Raw genomic sequence first — 17664 nt, 5'->3', positions numbered from 1 at the left:
ACGTATGTTTGTGAAAACTCATCAAATTGCGTATTTCAAATATGCAGTTCAGTGTATGTCTATCAGGCTATAAAAATTTTAGTGTTTTTTTTTTTCCCCTAGACAACCTACTCTATCCCAATACCCTTGGCCCTATTCCTTCTTATCCTCTCTAAAACACTTTGTCCCTTTCTTTCCTGAATCATTAGCCCCTATCTCTTGTTTCCTGTTCCATCTGTGCCCCATAGGGACTGTATCATTGGCATAAATCAGTGAGCCTAAATCAGCTGCCCCACAAACTGCTTTCTCTGAACTCTTTGCTCCTTGGCTGCTGCTATGATGGACCGTGGACACCCATCTATTCCTCAACTCGTCTTCCTAAGCTCACCACTACCCCAGCAAAACTGCTTTCTCCCAGTATTTGGTGATGCCCAAACCACCAGCTTCGACAATGTCTTCCCAGTGTACACCCTCGGGGCTCCCACGGCCCCACACACGCCTGCTGGAACCCCCAAGCTGCATATCCCATTGATGTCTTATTTATTCAGTAGCTCCTCTTCCTCCCAACCTCACCCTTAAGAGGTCTCCCGTGCTCTGTGCTTGTCTTTCTCTTCTCCCCCTGCACCTGACAAACATATCAATGTAAGTCGCTCCATGCGACGGCTCACTACACTACTGTAGCTCCGACTATTTTCGTCTACCTGGTTCCTTTAATGAGTTGTTCTGCAGGCACCTTTTATCCAGGATGCTGGTGAAATGATCCTCACTCCCTGTATTTGGGTATGAAGCTCCTCCATGGCCCCAGGGCCTCAGCCACTGAAGGAAGGTGCCACCACACAAGGCAGGGAGAGGGAGTGACTCCCAGGGCTTGCATGAGACTAACCCAACCGCCCTTCCTGGACCTGCCGGTTGTGATGACAAGAGCCTGCACGTGCAGGCAGAGAATGGAGGTGCACAAAGAAGCAGAGATGGATCCCACTGGACCCTGACAGATATGTGCCGAGAACCAGGCTGTGTCTAAAGTGAACCTTCCCCCTGGACTTCCTGCTGTGTAAGAGCCAACACGTGTCCTGCTGAGTTTTCAGTTCCACGTCAGAAGACTGCAACGTATATTCCTCTAACAATGATTCTGAGGCCGACCCCTCAGAAAGCGTTTTCTCCTACCATCATCATAATACATAAAAGCCGTGAAAAACCTTTGCTCCAGAATTTGGCACATTATTGTAATTAACAGAACACATACCCTGTGTTCTCTAGTGGACCCAAATCTCTCCAAGGCAGGAGAACCTGTCGGCACATCATTTTATCTCTCTGCAGAGCCCGGGGCACAGTGGACACGCAACATGCTATTTAAATTTAATTGTGCTGATCTCTGAAGTGCTCTTTTTGCAGGATGAGGATGTTGAGTATCTCAGCTTCCCAACTGGATTAAGATTCCTTTGAGCTAGGCATCATTAAATCTTTCTTTTTACATCTCATTTCATATCTCTTCTGCCTTAGACTCTTCTCAATGGCTTCCCATCTCTGCTAACTTGGAATCCCAACCCTTTATGGGACCCACCTCACCTGCAGGATATAAAATCCCTGCTAATTGCTTCTAGTTTATTTTTTTGCCACAAGCAATCCCAAACCCCCGCCACCATGCCTTAAACACACTGGGCTCTTCTCAGGGTTTGGAAGGAGCTGAGATCTTTTCAACTGTAGGACCTTTGACCTTGGTATTTCCTCGGCCTGGAATGCTTTGTCTTCTCACCTTAAATATTATCTCCTTAAAGAAAAGTTCCCAGACCACCTGTTTGCAGGGAGCACCTCTGTTCTTTTTCTATCTTCCCACAACACCCCTATTTTCCTTAAGAGCATCTGTCAAACTTGGTGATGAGCACATGTTCACTCTCTGCCTCTGGTACTAAGTTACAAGAGGGAAAGATCATGTTGCTTGGTTCAACTATATCACCTAATATAAGTCCTGGCCCTAAAGATGCTTAATAAGTATTTGTAAATGAATGAATGAATGAATAAATCTTTCACAGTCATTAGCTTAATAAATAAGGTCTGATTGTAGTTTTTTTTTTTTTTAGTCTGAGAATAACCTACCAAGACACTACTCTCACTGATTATCACAATATAACCAGCAAACTATAAACAATAATACCATCACTACCACCAGATAGTCAACACAAAAACAATAAATACCTGCTAACCCAGCAAACCCATTTAATAAAACCATCCCTAAGGTACAGCATCCAAAGACAAAAAGGCCATAGCAGAACTGTTCACAAGAGCCCAAAGCAGGAGACAACTCAAATGTCCATCCACAGGTGAATGTGGTACCCACAAAATGTGGTATATCCACAGTGGCATATTCAACATAAATGAATCTGACACATCATGATAAGACAAAGATGCCAGACACAAAGGCCATATATAAAGCAGACTGGTGGTTGCCAGAGACTCAGGGGAGGTAGGAGAGGGGGAGTCTGCTTAATGGGTACAAAGTTTCCTTTTGGGGTGTGAGAATGTTGTGAAACTAGAGAATAGTCGTGGTTGCACTAGGCGGGGAATGCACCAAATGCTACTGAATGGTGTACATTAGAATGCTTAAAATGGCAAATTTTACGTGATAGTTATTTTAGCAAAATAGATTTAAAAAGGAGATGGTGATTAAAAATGTCAGAATGAATACTATTTCTTAAAATCCCCAAAACTAGCCTTCAAATGAACGAGGTACCAAGCAGCAAAGTTAATCAGCAGTTACTTCCTATGATAGGAAATAGATAATGGTTCAAACTCATGCACTTCTTCACAAATACTGGTTTTCAAGAGGCCTGAGCGCACAGGGAAGAGCAGAATTACCTTGCACCTAAAGAACGCTCTAGACTAGAGGCTTGGCGTGCCCAGGCTTCTAAAGAATTCTGCAGAACAAGGTTTCCCAAATGTGTGGTCCACACAGATGTTATGATATGCATGATTATTTTAGATGATACACACATGAAGACTGTTTAATATAATTATTTTTGTTTAGGGTTATCTTTGATGAAGGGCCAATAACACTAGTTTTTATTTATAGTGATGATAAAGTAATTTCTGCTGTTTGCTTGTTTTCAATCCATTTGCGTGGAATAAAATTTACTGTTTTTGTTGTGCAAAGTTGTATCACCATTGCCACTGAGATACGAAGAGTTCCCTTATCCACCGACATGCTTTCGTGCTGCCCCTTTGGCAGCTCACACCTTCTCCCTACTCCTTGGTCCATCAATAAAAAGGAAGAAACTGGGGTCAAACACAGTGACAGGGGTGAATTCTCAAATGCATTAGCTAAGTTAAAGAAGGCGGACTCAGAAAGTTGGGGTGGGGATGGGGAATAGCCACAGTCATAATATTTGTTTTTAGGGTGATGGAAAAGTTCCAAAATTAGACTTTGGCAATGGCTGCACGACTCTGCAAATACACTAAAAATCAGTGTGAGTTGCACACCTAAAATAGGTGAATTTTATGTTATGTCAGTTATAACTCCATAAGGATGTTACAGAAAACAAAAGATTCCATTGGGATGACATTCTGGGAAAAGCAAAACTATACAGAAAATAGATGAACGCTTCCCTTTGCAAATAAATGCAGTTCATGACAAGTATGTCGATTTAAACAAACAACTGGAAAAGAACACACGTAGATGAGGTCAACTTTGGGAAGCTGCTATGATAAGGATGGTCTTAGGGACCCATCTGCTGGCCAGAGGCCAGAGTCCCTTGGTGGATGAAGGTGCACCCACCCCCGCTGTCATTTTCAGGGCTGGGGTCACCCGTGCCCCTTGGAGAACACGCGCCCCGCACAACCTTCTGGCCCCCAGGGAAAGCGCCCACTTACTGTGGCGGTGCCGGAGACGGTCTGCGCGCTCGTGTCCGCCGGGCTCGGCTCGGAGTGGGACTGGGCGGGAGGGTACAGGTTTAACGTGTGCTCGGGGACGGTGGTCTGGCCTGTGTACTCTGGCGCGGGGTGGGGATGAGGGGCTGTGTATTCCGCGGGGATGCCGTTCTGCGGGGGAGCAAACTGAGCCGAAGCGTAAGGCTGAGCCATTGTGTCAGGGGCAGCGGCTGCTTCCTGATTACCCTGAAAAATCGACAAAGTGGAGAGAGGAGAGAAAACCGTGAGTAGGCAGCAAGCAGATCCTTGACCCCAACCCCACGACGACCATTCCCCAGACACCTTCTGGGAGCCAACAATCCCAGCTGACGATCACCAGATCCCATGAAGAAATAGTAACTGCCACATACCCCCACTTTACAGATGCTGTAACTGAGGCTCCAAAAGATAAAGTCACTTTCCCCAAGTCACCCAGCCTAATATTCACAGATTGTGGGGATGTGTCCTACTGTCCTGGATATTTCGGGCAGATCCTTTTTTATTTCAGTCCCATTTTGGAAGCTACGAGCATGGAGTTGTCCACACTGACAGCAGAACCTTGATTTGACACTTAGAGTGCCAAGAGAGATTAAATTGAACGTGTGTGTTCTTGAGAGGAGAGACAATTTATCTAAGCGTTTGAATTTAATCAAAGTTTTATGTGGCTTGGCTCACATAATGGATGCGGGAGGGTCCTTTCAACGGCCCCAGTGTGTGTGTGTGCGTGTGTGTGCGAGATGTTCCCAGTGCCAATGTGAGGAAGCCAGCGAACATTTAGGGCCTAATTAGGACAAAGATGGCCCTCTGCGATATCCCCATTTTAAGCATCTCTGAAAAATATTGGCCTTAACGCTTAGCCTCATTAGTCGATGCCTCCCTGTCCCTAATGCCACGTCTTATTTTTTCACAAGCGCAGAGTATTACATAACAATTCACGCTTCAGATCTAGGCAAAACATGCAGTAGGATAATTATAGCCAATTCAAAAAAAAAAAATTTTTAAGAAACACAACAGAAACCTGAATTCAAATACTTCCATTTCAGGAAACATCAATCTCTCTCTCCACCTCCAGCCTGACAACTCTACTTCCCTACACACACACACACAGCATGCACACACACACATACATGCACATACACACACACGCACACAGAGAGCATAAGAAATTGCGATCCAATGTCCGAATTTCCCATGGTCTCAAGAGACGAGATTGCACAGTCAGAAAGAGAGAACAACAACAAAAAAATAATAAAGCTTAGCAATTAAGCACACCACATAGCTGCTTCTCCCATCGTCTGTGGTCAATTAGATGTGACTTTGGCCTCCTGTAATGATGCGAGGGTGAAAATGTCCGAATTGCTCACATCTCCTCAGTACCTGCCACCAGCGTTCGAGAGCCTCATCCTCTGAGGCAATGTGGGCCCCGAAGAAACATGAAGACAGAAGTGGGGAGAAAAACGTTTGTTCTCAGAGCAGCACACAGAGCTGGCACATTTGTTTAGAAGGGACCTTAATTAGATCGTTCAAGATGACACTTGGAAGAAAACTAAGCTTAGGATAAGTTTAAATGTTTTGCAAGAGAAAACATTCTCGTCCGGCTTTCTCCTCCCCCAGACGAGTTTCTCCAAATGTCTGCGCCACTGGAAGCAAAAGTGCATGCGTGTTCCTCTCTCTTTTTGTCACATTTTCCCGCGGCAACGGGGCTGGGGAGGGTCTCCTGTGCCCAGGCTGGAGAGCTAGACGTGCAGATTTAACCCTGTCCATTTTGGGGAAGCCACAGAGGATGTTTAATGTCCCTGCTGGTCAGTCTCCACTCCTGTTTCTGCAAGGACAACATCCCAGATTCCTTCCGGGGGGAAGTCCCACTCTCGGGCCGTGTGGGGCAGGGGCGGCTGAACCCAGCCTCGGGGTCCCTCTAGGTACAGTCACGTGACACCAGCCTGTCAAATCACAAAGTTTCACTGCCATAGTCACGGACTGGGAGTCACGCCCATCTACCTAGTGCGTCAGTTAGTGAGTTATGCCCTAGTCGCGCCACCAAGAACTTGTCACCCCGGGATTTTGCTGCATTTGGGGAAAGACTTCTTTCCACTGTGATTGGCAGCTTTAAAAAGAACCTAAGCCCGGAGCTGCCAAGAACTGCCCCTTGCAGAGGACCTGCCTATAGCTGAAGCCAATGCAGAAAACGAAGCCAAAAAACTGAGAAACGGAAAGGTATCAACTGAGTCTTGGTGACATCATGTGACATCTTGGATCCTGCTTTACCTGCAGTCAGTAACGCCCCTGTTTGTTTTAGTTACACAAATCAGTAAATGTCCTGTTTTTAACAGCTTTACTGAAATGTCATTAACATAAAAATTATATATATGTAAGGTACATAATTTGATGTTTTGATATGTGTATACATTGTGAAATGACCACATTCCAGGTAATTAACATATCCATCACTTCTGTGTGGTTACCATTTGTGTGTGGTGTGTGTGTATGTGTGCTGAGATTTAATTTAAGATCTATCCTTTTAGCACATTTTAAGTATACAATACAGTATTTTTAACTCTCATCCCCATGCTCTACTTAGATCTCCAAAACTTATTCATCTTGCAAAACTGAGAATTGGTAGCCTTGTCTTATTTTGTTTAAGCTAGGTTTTCTGTTACTTACAACCAAAAGGGTCTTGATTGACTAAAAAAAATCCCTCTGCCGTTTTATAACTTCGCTAGCATCGTTTCCTTTTCTGGACTATTCAAGGAACATTTCTTTGTGTACAGAATTTCCCCAGTGATGCCGCTTCCCTATGGCTGACCAAAAGCCCCAGAAATGTTGGGATCTTAAGAACCGTCCAAAGGGAAATTCATTGTGCCAGGGACGGCTTCTGCCCAGAGGTCTGTTTCTGCCTCCCTGACTCTCCGCCTGGCCCATCTCTGAACTGAAAGGTACATCTGTGACAACTCCAGGTGTAGCCACATAGGGAACACGGACTGATCACATAAACAACTGCAGAGACAAAGGTCACACCAACACAAGGGTTTCCGGCAGAAAATGCTTCCACCAGGCACATACAGGAACAGGTGGCTGTTCATCACTGCAGAGCAGTTTCAGGAAGAGTGACCCATTCTACAGGCTCTTGCAAAAGAGCAAGGGCTCCCTGCTGGGATCTGAGCTGTGTATTGGGGCAGAGAAGGGACCTGCCCTCAGGAAGCTCACGGTCGGTTAAGGGAGAAGAAGAGCTCCATCCTCTCAACACCACCACGTCTTCACTTTCGCTGCCCCCCTCTGCCTGTAAAGCACCCCCCGCTCCCTTGCTTGGCTGGTCCCTGCTTACACAGCTCCGGATCAAGAGGCCCCCTTCAGCAAGGTCCCCTTCAGCAAGAGTTCGTGGACACTCAGACTAGTCAGCCGCCCACCCTCTGTGCTCCGTAGCTGGTGGCCAAAGCTCACATAACTCCAAGCGCCGCCATCACCTGTTTGCCTGCCTGCGAGCTCCCTGAGGGCAGGACGCTGCGCCACATTCCCCGCCCCATCCCCAGGACCCAGCAGCATTCTCACTGCAAAGCGGACACTTACGAGTGTTTGCTAAGTGAATGTGCGCTTGGAAAATGAACTCCAGGCTCCACAGAGCTTAATCTGGCAGCAGGAGATAGGAGGGGAGGTGTCAGAGAGAACTCGGCAAATGACTCATGGGGCAAATCTGGCCCACTTGTTTTTGTGAATAAAGTTTCACTGGGACACAGCCACCATGCTCATTTGTTGATTGTCCATAGCTACGTTTGTGCTACAAGGGCAGGGTTGAACGGTTGTGGCAGAGACAGCACGGCCCACAAAGCCTAACGAATTGTCCACTCTCTGGTCCTGTGCAGAAAAAGTTTTCTAACAGCCTTGGCAGAATATCCTTTGGTATGGGGACACCAGTTAAGAAGCCATCCTTGCATCAATAGTTTAAGAAGGCAACAGAGCTGGCGGTGGATCAGGGAGAGAGAGAAAGGGGGTACCTTCTACCTAAACCAAGGAGGGGCGCTGGCTCGTCTTGGAGACAGACAGTGCTAAAGATGGTGCAAAGAGAGTGAGTCGGAATCTTTTTTGGAATTTGCTTTTCACCACCCGATCTCTGACCTATCAACATGCACAAACATAGGCTTCGAACTCGGCGGCAGGAGGTTCATGAGGACAAGAACATCATGGCCTCAGAATTCTATGCTCTGTGTGAAAGGCTTCTTCTCCTCACCCGTGCTCAGAAAACAATGGTCGTGGGTGCCAGGCACTGTGCTGGGCACTTTACATCAGTAGTTCTTAAACAGGTGTGACTGCTCCCCAGGGGACATTAGGCAATGACTGGAGACATTTTTGGTTGTTGTGACAGGTGGAGGATATGCTAATGGTATCCAGTGAGTAGAGGCCAGGGACTCTGCCACCCACCCTACAGCACACAGGGCAGCCCCCACCACAAAGGATCATCCACCTCCCAACGTGAACAGTGCCTAGGCCTGGAGTCCCTACTTTGCATACACGGCATCTCCAATCTTGCCTTACTTTGTGGTCAAAATGTTCCGGCCCAGAACTGGGCAATAATTAGACCAGGTCACAGCCACAGGTAGTTCCTAGGGAAGCCAGGAGTCATCTCTCAATGTGGCAAGAGAATCACCCAGTGGGGTGTTTAGTTTGGGTCCCATTTTTAAATACACCAACTGCTCTCTCACCTACACCATTGACCCAAGATCTGTTTGTTATCTGTTATTGTGTTACTCCCTGTGGGGAAGTCAGTTGCGAGGGTATTCGATTCAAAGATGCCACAGTTCCATTTGCCAGATTAGGTGGGTGACCCTTGGCAAGTGGTGCTGCAGTAGCCTGGGAAACTTCTGCACCATCTCAAGCCTTAACCCCAGCTTCCAAATGCTTTGAGGCTATCCCAGGAAAAGCAAGGACCAGCCACAGCAAACTTGGACCATCCTGGCAAACACAGGGTACCAAGCTCTGGGGACCGAGTCCACAGTGGCCAAGGAGCCTGCAGTTAGCATCCCGGTACACGGGGATTTCATCCTGTACCTGGAATTCTCAAACAGATGTTGGTGGGACCTCCCCCAGTTACTTATTAACACTGACAGCCGTTCCAGAGAGACCCTAATTAATATTCCCAACATTTGCACTTTAGGCTAATTACAGCTAATATTTAATTAAGATCACTGTACTTCCTATGGAATTATTTTTCACCTTCAGATGGCTTCAGAGACGTCTTTGTTTCCTCCCTAGTGATGTTCCTGGATTCCTAACTTGGCTGAAATATGTTTTCTGGAAAAATACTTTAACAGGAAGGGCACCTTTTCCACTCTGGGTCACAGCAAGTGCTGGACACGGGAACAGGCTCCTGGTTGAAAGCTGAGGCCAACTTCATGGAGGGAACGGTGACGGGCACGATTATTTGGAGCATTCAGGCTAGACGTCCCCTCATCTGCAGAAGCTGCCTTCGTCTTCCACTGCAACGCCACCCCCCCTCCCCTTGCCTTAAATAAGTAGAACGATCAGACTCTGATACTTGCCAAGTCAGGGAGCCTGTGGGTGTTCCCAGCTGATGAGAACGATCTGCTTTGCAAGTGTTCACATCATCAAGAGACTGCTTCGAGAGCTTTTGCAAACTTAACATTTCATTTTTAGTGCCTGGACTTTCTCGGGTTGCTGTTCAAAAAAAATAATCTCACGTTTTAAAAACCCACTATTTCTGCTGCAGAACTGAGTAGAAGCATGAAATAAAGAACGCTTATTAGGATAAATGTAGAAGAAATGTCCTTGTCCTCATGCACCAAACCTCTCAGTCAACGAGAGCAACTCAACAACAGCACGGCGACGTGGAACCCCATCATTACCCAGGACACCCCAGTGAGTAGCTTTTACTACAATTACCAGGAGCTATTAAAATGCAACCAAGTCTGATTCCTGAAAGAAAAAAAAAAGTCATTTCAATTTAAATATTTTATTGAAGCATGAAATGGCCAGGATATTATTGCTATTTTAAGACAAACACTGTAATCTATTAGCAGAGTGTGTTAACTTTGGAGCATGCATACGTTCAGAAAGCCACTCCTCTGGTGCACAGAGAATTTCCTTGGTCACCGAAACATCCTGCATCCTTCTTTTTCTCTCTAAGGTGGGCCCAGGAGACAGAGTCAGGGAGAAAATGAGGGGTTTTTCTTTTTAAAGACATTCCCCTTCCCGTATTCACCTCCCTGAGTGGTTTAATAAAGTAGTTTTGGGAAACTATTAATAATAAGAGAACAAAGGGTGGCGGAAGTCACACTCCGCAAAATGTTTTGGCTCAAGATCTAATGCAAACCATATTTCAAAGGAGAAAGCGTCTTTACGTGGAAGAACATGAAATGGCTTTACTTTTTTCCATGTGACCACCTGACTTTCACCGAGAGGGAAAAGTGTCTGGTTTCATAGCTATCAAGGTAGACTTTAAAATAATCAAGTATTCAAGAGTATGCGTGTGTGTTTGTGTATGTGTGTTTCCCCAGCTTTGCAATTAAACTTCTTCAACACACCCTCCTTTCTTGATACTGGAATTTATTTGCCCCCACTCTATTTCTTGCCTGGGAGAACCTCTTCTGACCTAAACACAGCCCCTTACAATGACGGAGTGCACAGGAATTGTCAAGCTCTAATAGGCCGGCGGAATGCCTCTGTCCATACAGCCAAGGCAGGCAGTGGCCCCCACAGCAGGACCCACCCCCACACAGCATGGACTCGCTGGAGGAAACCACCCATTCTTGGTGGTTGCCTGCAGTCTCCCGTCTTGCTGACAGTTTGTTTTACTTTAGTTTAGTAGCATGGTCTGTTCTACTTTGCTGGCAAGAAATCGCGCATATTCAGAGAAAGCCTCTTATGCTGAACTGAAATGAGCTAAACTGCATCATGCCCCAGGGGCATTGAAACAAAGAAGAAAAATGCAAAATGACACCATTAACCTGCTGGTTCTAAGACTAGCTCAGTTCTACACAACAAGCAGAAAGCCAACACACACACACACACACACACACACACACACACTCTCTCTCTCTCTCTCTCTCTCTCTCTCTCTCTGAAACTCCTCTCCTCTCCTAGGGCAACCGGGCACGATTCAAGGAGCAAACGACGTATCACAGAGAGCACAGACTTAACGCAAGGAAAGGTTTCAGCTTAATTCAAATCACAATTCCGAGTGAAAAAACGAAATGGAAAAAAAAAAATACCTGCTGCACCATCCTGCTTCCTTTCTCCTCCATAAACTTAGCAGCTGTTCTTGTCCCACACCACCAAGCATCTGCCCAGAGCAAGCCTCAATTACCAGGGAGGGTGTTCACACTGTGCGATGTGCGGATGATTGGGGTGTCGGAGAAGGGGGAGCTGAAACCGCCCGGCTGACCTCCCCTCAACATCTCACTGCTCCCCAAAGCAACCCCAGATGGGACTTTTTCTGCCAGAAAGGCCCAGCCCATCAATCACAGCTCGCTCCTCCTCTGGCTCCTACTCTCGTTTCACAGTGCGCCACTGAGCAGATGATTATATAGAGCAGGAAGGGAAAAAAAGAAAAAAAGGAACGGCGCTCGACTACATTAATAGCTGTTTAAAAAACATTAGAAATGCTATTCTATGCATCGCCTGGAGCTAGAATTTTTCATTACTAAACTAAACATATAGTATGCAAAGTTATAAACTCCAGCAGGGAGCTTGCTACTATCTTATTTTTTTAAAAGGGGGGAGGGGAAATATTTGGGGGTAGCAAGGGAAGAAAGCTCAAAGAGAGAGAGAGAAATAGGTAAATAAAAAAAAAGATACTGTGCAAACATCAGAGAGAATGCATTTATAATAAAGCTGCGTGCTTAATTGTAAATTCATCTTAAAATACCGTAACTGATGATTACTTGGAAGATTTTGAAATCCGGTTCTTTTGCAGACTTGCTGTGCGATCTTAGACAAGTTGTCATCCACCAGAATTTGCTTCTGTTTAATGGGGACGATGTGGAGTGACTTCACGGCGTTATTGTGAGGATCAAAGTACAACAAAAGAAACACACAGGGCCTGGCTCATATATTCGCTATATAAACGCATTCATTCATTCGCATCCAATGAAATGGCAAGCAAAATCCAAAGCCATCTCTGTCCCTATAGACCTCACTGACACACCTGTGGTAGCAGACTTTCCAGAAAAAAAAAATGACCACAAAATCCCAGTGGTGATAGATGCTATGAAGGAAAAGGACAGGGGTCTTGCTTTTGCCTTTTCTTGAACTTTTATATTTTCCTAGATTATTCATTTATTCCTCTCCCCCAATGAACAAAAATAAAACCTCATACCAAAAAAAAAAGGAAAATTCCCTGGTGAAACCCTGCATCAGTGCCAAATGCAGCCTCTATTTAAAGCTGCACATACTTTGTTCTTCCTTTATTATTAAAACTACAACACCCAGAGTGAAATGTCAAAATGATTTCAGTTTTTATTTGGTCATGTCTTCCTCACTCGTCGAGGGAGAGGTTTGGAGAGTCCCATCCACCCTTTCGCGGATGGTCGCTTATCGCCGAGACTCCTCGCTACGGAAAGAAAGATCTTGCTGCACTGGAGGGAGCGGACGGGGCTTCTGAAGTGATTAAACTGGTAATTAAATTGCACGACAGAGGAGGAGGTGAGGGCAGAAGCAGCTGTCTAGGGGAATTCAACCTTCCTGCTGGTCTGTCCTGCAGGTAATAGTTCAGGTAGCCCTGGGTGATTTTTTTTTTTTTTTTAATTCCCAGCTTCCTAAGGTTGAAAAGAAAATCTGGAAGAACAGTATCTGAGCCATCCTTACATGTCCGTTTCCAGTTATACCTGGGGATATCTCCGACACAGCAAGTAGGTTTAAAACAAGCAGCCCTTTCAGGTTCCTTAAAGGACACACGTAGGGGCTCCCCTGTCTGGACTAGGTAACCACAGAACCCCAGAGGGCCGGTCCCGCAGGACTCCAGCTCGGCATGTGGGCACAGCAGCCATTGGCAGAGCCATGAGCTCCTTGTTCTCACCGACAACGAAAAGCCAAACTTCTGTCCTTTAACCTGGGAAAGAGCAATGAGACTACAACAGAAAAATTCCCTGGTGAAAGCACCAATGTTTTGGGGAATGTCAGAGAAAATACTCAAACACAACCAACCAGCCAAAACAAACAAAAAACAAAACAAAAAACAAAACAAAAACACTAGAGTTTCAGGTGGAAACAATCAGAGAGTTGCAATATGATATTGGTCCTTAATCAGTGGAGCACGAATTACTTGGATACTCTTTTTTAAAAAAAAAAATCAGATGCCAGGGCTCCACACCTAACCTCAGACCCTCTGAGGGTAGGCTCCGGGCACAGGCACCGTCCAAAGTTGCCGCAGGGTGTTCTGATACACAATCCTGGGGGAAAATGTTCCGTTTTTCTTCCTGTAGGTGTGATCCCTGGTGTCTGTAAGATCCAGGTCAGGGGTCATCCCACCAACAGTCTTTAAAAGAAATCAAGCACACCTCGTGGGAGAAGAGTAGAACAGTTAGTGTAGTTTCATAAAACCTCTGTGTGGAGGAACTGGGTTGCAGTGTGAAACCATTTATGCATTGTGGCAAAAATAAGTAAAAGAGAAAAAAAAAATAAGTAAAAGAAAAGACATGATGTTAGGTAATTCTAGTGTTGGTGACCATCTAAGCTTTCGATGCTGTGGCTTTGGAATCAAAGTCAAATGCCGAGGGGTCAGGAGCACGATGGTGGATCTACCGGCAGATCATTCAACCTCCCTGTGCCCCGGTGTTCTTATTCTTAAAATATAAATAGTCATTCACATTCTTCTTCCCAATGAGACTCTTACAAGACTTTAGGGAGAAAACCTCCTGGAATGTGTTTCATAATCTAGAAAGTCTGGTAAGCACACACGTCCCATCGTTGGCATGAAATTGGCCCCGTGTCCAGATCAACAAAGCTCTTCCTTTGGCGAACGGAGGAAGAGGTGAGGTGTGTTGGATCTTCCCCTGCTGTGTGTCTGGCACCTACATTTTCACAGCCACCCCCGTGAAGCAGACATTAAAGTCCCTTTTACAGATAAGAAAACCAAGCTGAAAAACAAGAAAAAAAAAAATACTTCCCAATAGATGGGAACTAATAAATTAGTAAGTGGAAGAATGATAATTTTAATCTAATCTAGTCTTATTAAAGGATTCCTGTTACTGAATCCATTTGAAGATGAAGATGGTAGTAGTGATGATGAAGATGGTGATGATGATGATGATGACAGTAAGAAAACCTTTCTAGAGCACCGACTGTGTCCTAATCATTGTTCTAAGCACTGCAGATACAAAATTCAGCAAAGCAGCTTTGCCTACAACACCTTATCCAACAAGAATCCAACGTGGTGTGTACCGTTATCCTCTTTTTCTAGGGAAGCGGAGCGACTGGTTTGTACTCACACAACTGGTTAGTGCTGGCCGAGTCCTACATTCTACAGTTTTCAGTACTTGGAGATGCATTCAAACCCGACCTCATTTAAGTAAACATAAAACCTTCGTTCCTCTAACGGTGCCAGCTTATAGAACAAAGAATTCTGAAGTGGTTTTGAAGTCGTAATTCACAAAAACAACAGAGATCACAACCATCTATGTCACAGATTCCAGCAAAAGCAACTCGTTTCATTTCACTTCCCCTGCCTCGATGCGGGAGCACAGGGAGAGGAGAAGCCATCCTGCCGTGGCCAACAAGCACCCCAGAATCACAAGCCAAGAGAGTGGGCAGCAGACTTGCAATGGCGAGGTGTCGTGTTTGCAAAACGTTCCATCCTGGTTTTCCACATGGAGTTACAGAAGGCAATGCAGAGGTTGTTTTTTTCAACTCCTTAGAAGTTAGTGATAATTAAATATTTATGGCACTCTGTACAAGTCAGGGATGTGGCCATGGCCACTTCTGAGGTGTTACTTCCAATGGGGAATGTACTTGTCTCTTAAAAAAATTAGCAACCTCTGGAACGAGTGACGTTCCCAACAAACAGCATGAGGCACTTAGGAAGATGGGTTTTCTCACCTTGCTCATCACTGTCCCAGAGTCTCGGAGCACCCTGCTTTGTCCTTTAGAACTCTTGTCAAAGTCTGACGTTATACACGCATTTTGATGTCTATCTCTGACTGGATTGTAAACTCCATGAGGACAGAAACCTCCTCTGTTTTTCTTTTTTTATCACCATTGCCTCAAGCATCTCCATATCTGAGGTGTGTGCACACATACACACATACACAGAAGCATTAGAAATGTCGAATAAAAATGAATCCCAAGCTAGTCCCTTCATCCTTACTAGTCCCAAGACATGCCCCGAATCACTCAGCACCTCAGGGCACTGAGAACAAGGTCAAAGTCATCAAGTCTGGCTCTGCGTTGTGTTGAAAGAAACTTTCCTCATTGGAACATCCCAACCTTGCACTGAAGGATTTTTTTGTTGTTGTTGAAAAGTCATGCAGGATAGAGCTTCACTTGTTTGTGAAATAGCTGCAAATGCCTTATTATTGTCTATCATTAATACCAAATAGAGTCAAAGCAGCTGTTATTCACCAAGCACCTTCTAAGTATGAGACAATGTTAGTCACTTTATATATAGGCCTTAACTTCATCTCCACAGGAGCTATAGTAACAAACTTATTTTTAGCACACCCACTTCATGAATAAGGAAGAATAGAATCTTGAAACTAATAAGTGGCACATCCAAGTCTCAAATCCAGGTCTTTCTCCAAAGAAGATGCCCTTTCCATTATTTATAATTGACCTCGTTGTGGGCAGAGATGAGGGGTGCAATTGGTAAGAATTATAGCAGAACGATTCAACCCCAAATACTGTTGAGACATTCTGACAAAGTCCTGAAGTATTCTGGGCAAAGTTGGAGGTTTCCAAAAAGGCGTGAGACTTTATTCCTGATGCCCTAAGATCCAGAGCCTGCGTAAGTTAATAATGATAATGATGATGGTATTATGGATAACATTATTGGTAAGAACAATAATACACTTAGAAGGGGGCTCTCACCGTGTGCTTGCTACTGCCCTAAATGTTTTATAAATGGAACTCCCTTAATGCAACCCTCAGCCCCACGATGTGGGCACAAACGTTTTTATTTGATAGATGAGAGTCTTCAAGAGGCTAAGAGAACCATCTCAGATCACTCCAAGGGTGCACAATGAAATTTGTACCAATCCAATTCTGATGCCAGAGCCTAACCTTATGACCACTATTATTTTTAACTTTTTTATTTTCAAATAATTATAGATCTACAGAAAGTTTCAAAAAATGTAGAGAAAGTTCTTGTATAGTCTTCATCCATTTATCCCAATGATAACTTCTTGCATAACTCTGACACGGTGTCAAGACCAGAGAGTTCAGCTGTGTGAGTATTTTGCTATCAATGCCACCCCCCCATCATCACCATTGCCATCTATCCCTGAGTGACAGCTGGAGCTGCCCACCACTGTCACAGATATAGTTGTGCAGACAGAAGGGCAGACAAACAGTAGAAAACTGAGCCGTGCAGACAAACATTGGCAAAAACCATTCTCATAAGAGAAGGAACAGACAAATGCACTTTAAATTATAACGCAAGAAGGATTCTTCCCCTCCTGGGTATGGAGGAACCCCCAGTGCTGAACAGACTTCCACAATCCATCTCCTTTCATCAGCTCACTTTTTTTCTAAAGAATTGGGTGGGGTGGGGGGGAGTTCTCACTACCACCACCAGAAGAACATCAGTGTCAAGTTCATACTCAAGATGAATTTAAATGATTTGCACCATTGCTAATACTACTACGTTTAACCAAATCCACAAAAGAAGGATGGATTCTGTCTCCTTAAACAGCTTGCTTACAGTCACCCAGCAGATATGATGTGGGGTAATATCGCTGTGTTACCTATTCCATCAGAGCTAGCCGGAGGATTCTATGCCTGCTGCTAAAGTAGGACATTGATAGATTTGGTGTGAGACAAGTTCCTTTGCAAGAGAGGAAGTCACCATACATAACAACAGAGCCAAACAGCCCAGAGAGATGGCACCTTCCCTGTGGACACTGCTGACGAAAGCATCTCACTAAGAATGTCACCAAGGGTCTGTTACTAGATCTGGAAAACTGGGAGCATTAAGCCACAATGCTGAAAGAGAATCCTGTACTCTCCCCAATGGGATGATGTTACAGATGATGGAATATTCTAGAGAAGAGAAAAGTAAACATTCTAGATACATATCAGTGCAAGGAGTGGATACCATTGTCTTGGGCATGGATAAATTTAGAATCATTTCCTCCCATATCCCATTATAAAGTTTTCCACCCATCAGAAAAGTTTATGCCCCACTTCCACTAATCAACATTTCTTCTTCCTCCTCCTCTTCTTCTTTAGCTCTTTCCCAAAGCTGTGCACCTAAACACAGCCTAATAACCCCATGGCTTTGAGGAGGCATGACACAGTTAAGACTCAGCAACAACTTGCTGTCCCCATGTTATTTATAATGAATTTAAAAAACCAAACATTTGAGTGAACTTTTAAGGATCCAGTTAAGACCGCTAAGGGCAGGTACTTGTCCCATGCATCTTTAACATTTCCTTTTCTCTTACATTTTGTAATCAGGTGTTGGGCGTGATAAATATCAGTTGACTTGCATTTGCTTCACTTGTAGAAAGATGTCTAATCTGGTTATTGCAACAGGCAAAGATGATAAAATATGACCTTGTCTTTCATTGTGTGTTGCATAAGTTTTAGCCTCTAATAGTTTGCCAACTGGAAAGAAAAAAAAAA

General features: G+C 44.7%; 1 protein-coding gene across 7 annotated transcripts in view; it reads right to left on the bottom strand.

Annotated features, from left to right (window-relative positions):
- RBFOX1 (RNA binding protein, fox-1 homolog (C. elegans) 1) overlaps positions 1-17664 on the bottom strand; it is a 1551452-nt gene that overhangs the window by 174713 nt on the left and 1359075 nt on the right. For all 7 annotated transcript variants that reach the window (XM_012647564.1, XM_012647568.1, XM_012647562.1 and 4 more), the window contains one exon: positions 3844-4086. In XM_012647564.1, the coding sequence (XP_012503018.1) occupies positions 3844-4086 (243 nt within the window). The remainder of the gene's footprint in view (positions 1-3843; positions 4087-17664) is intronic.

Source organism: Propithecus coquereli, unplaced genomic scaffold (assembly GCF_000956105.1).
Source record: "Propithecus coquereli isolate 6110/MARCELLA unplaced genomic scaffold, Pcoq_1.0 Scaffold27, whole genome shotgun sequence".
Classification (NCBI taxonomy): Eukaryota; Metazoa; Chordata; class Mammalia; order Primates; family Indriidae; genus Propithecus; species Propithecus coquereli.
The sequence above is the reverse complement of the archived record's forward strand: the minus strand, read 5'-3'. Positions and strand labels throughout refer to the sequence as shown.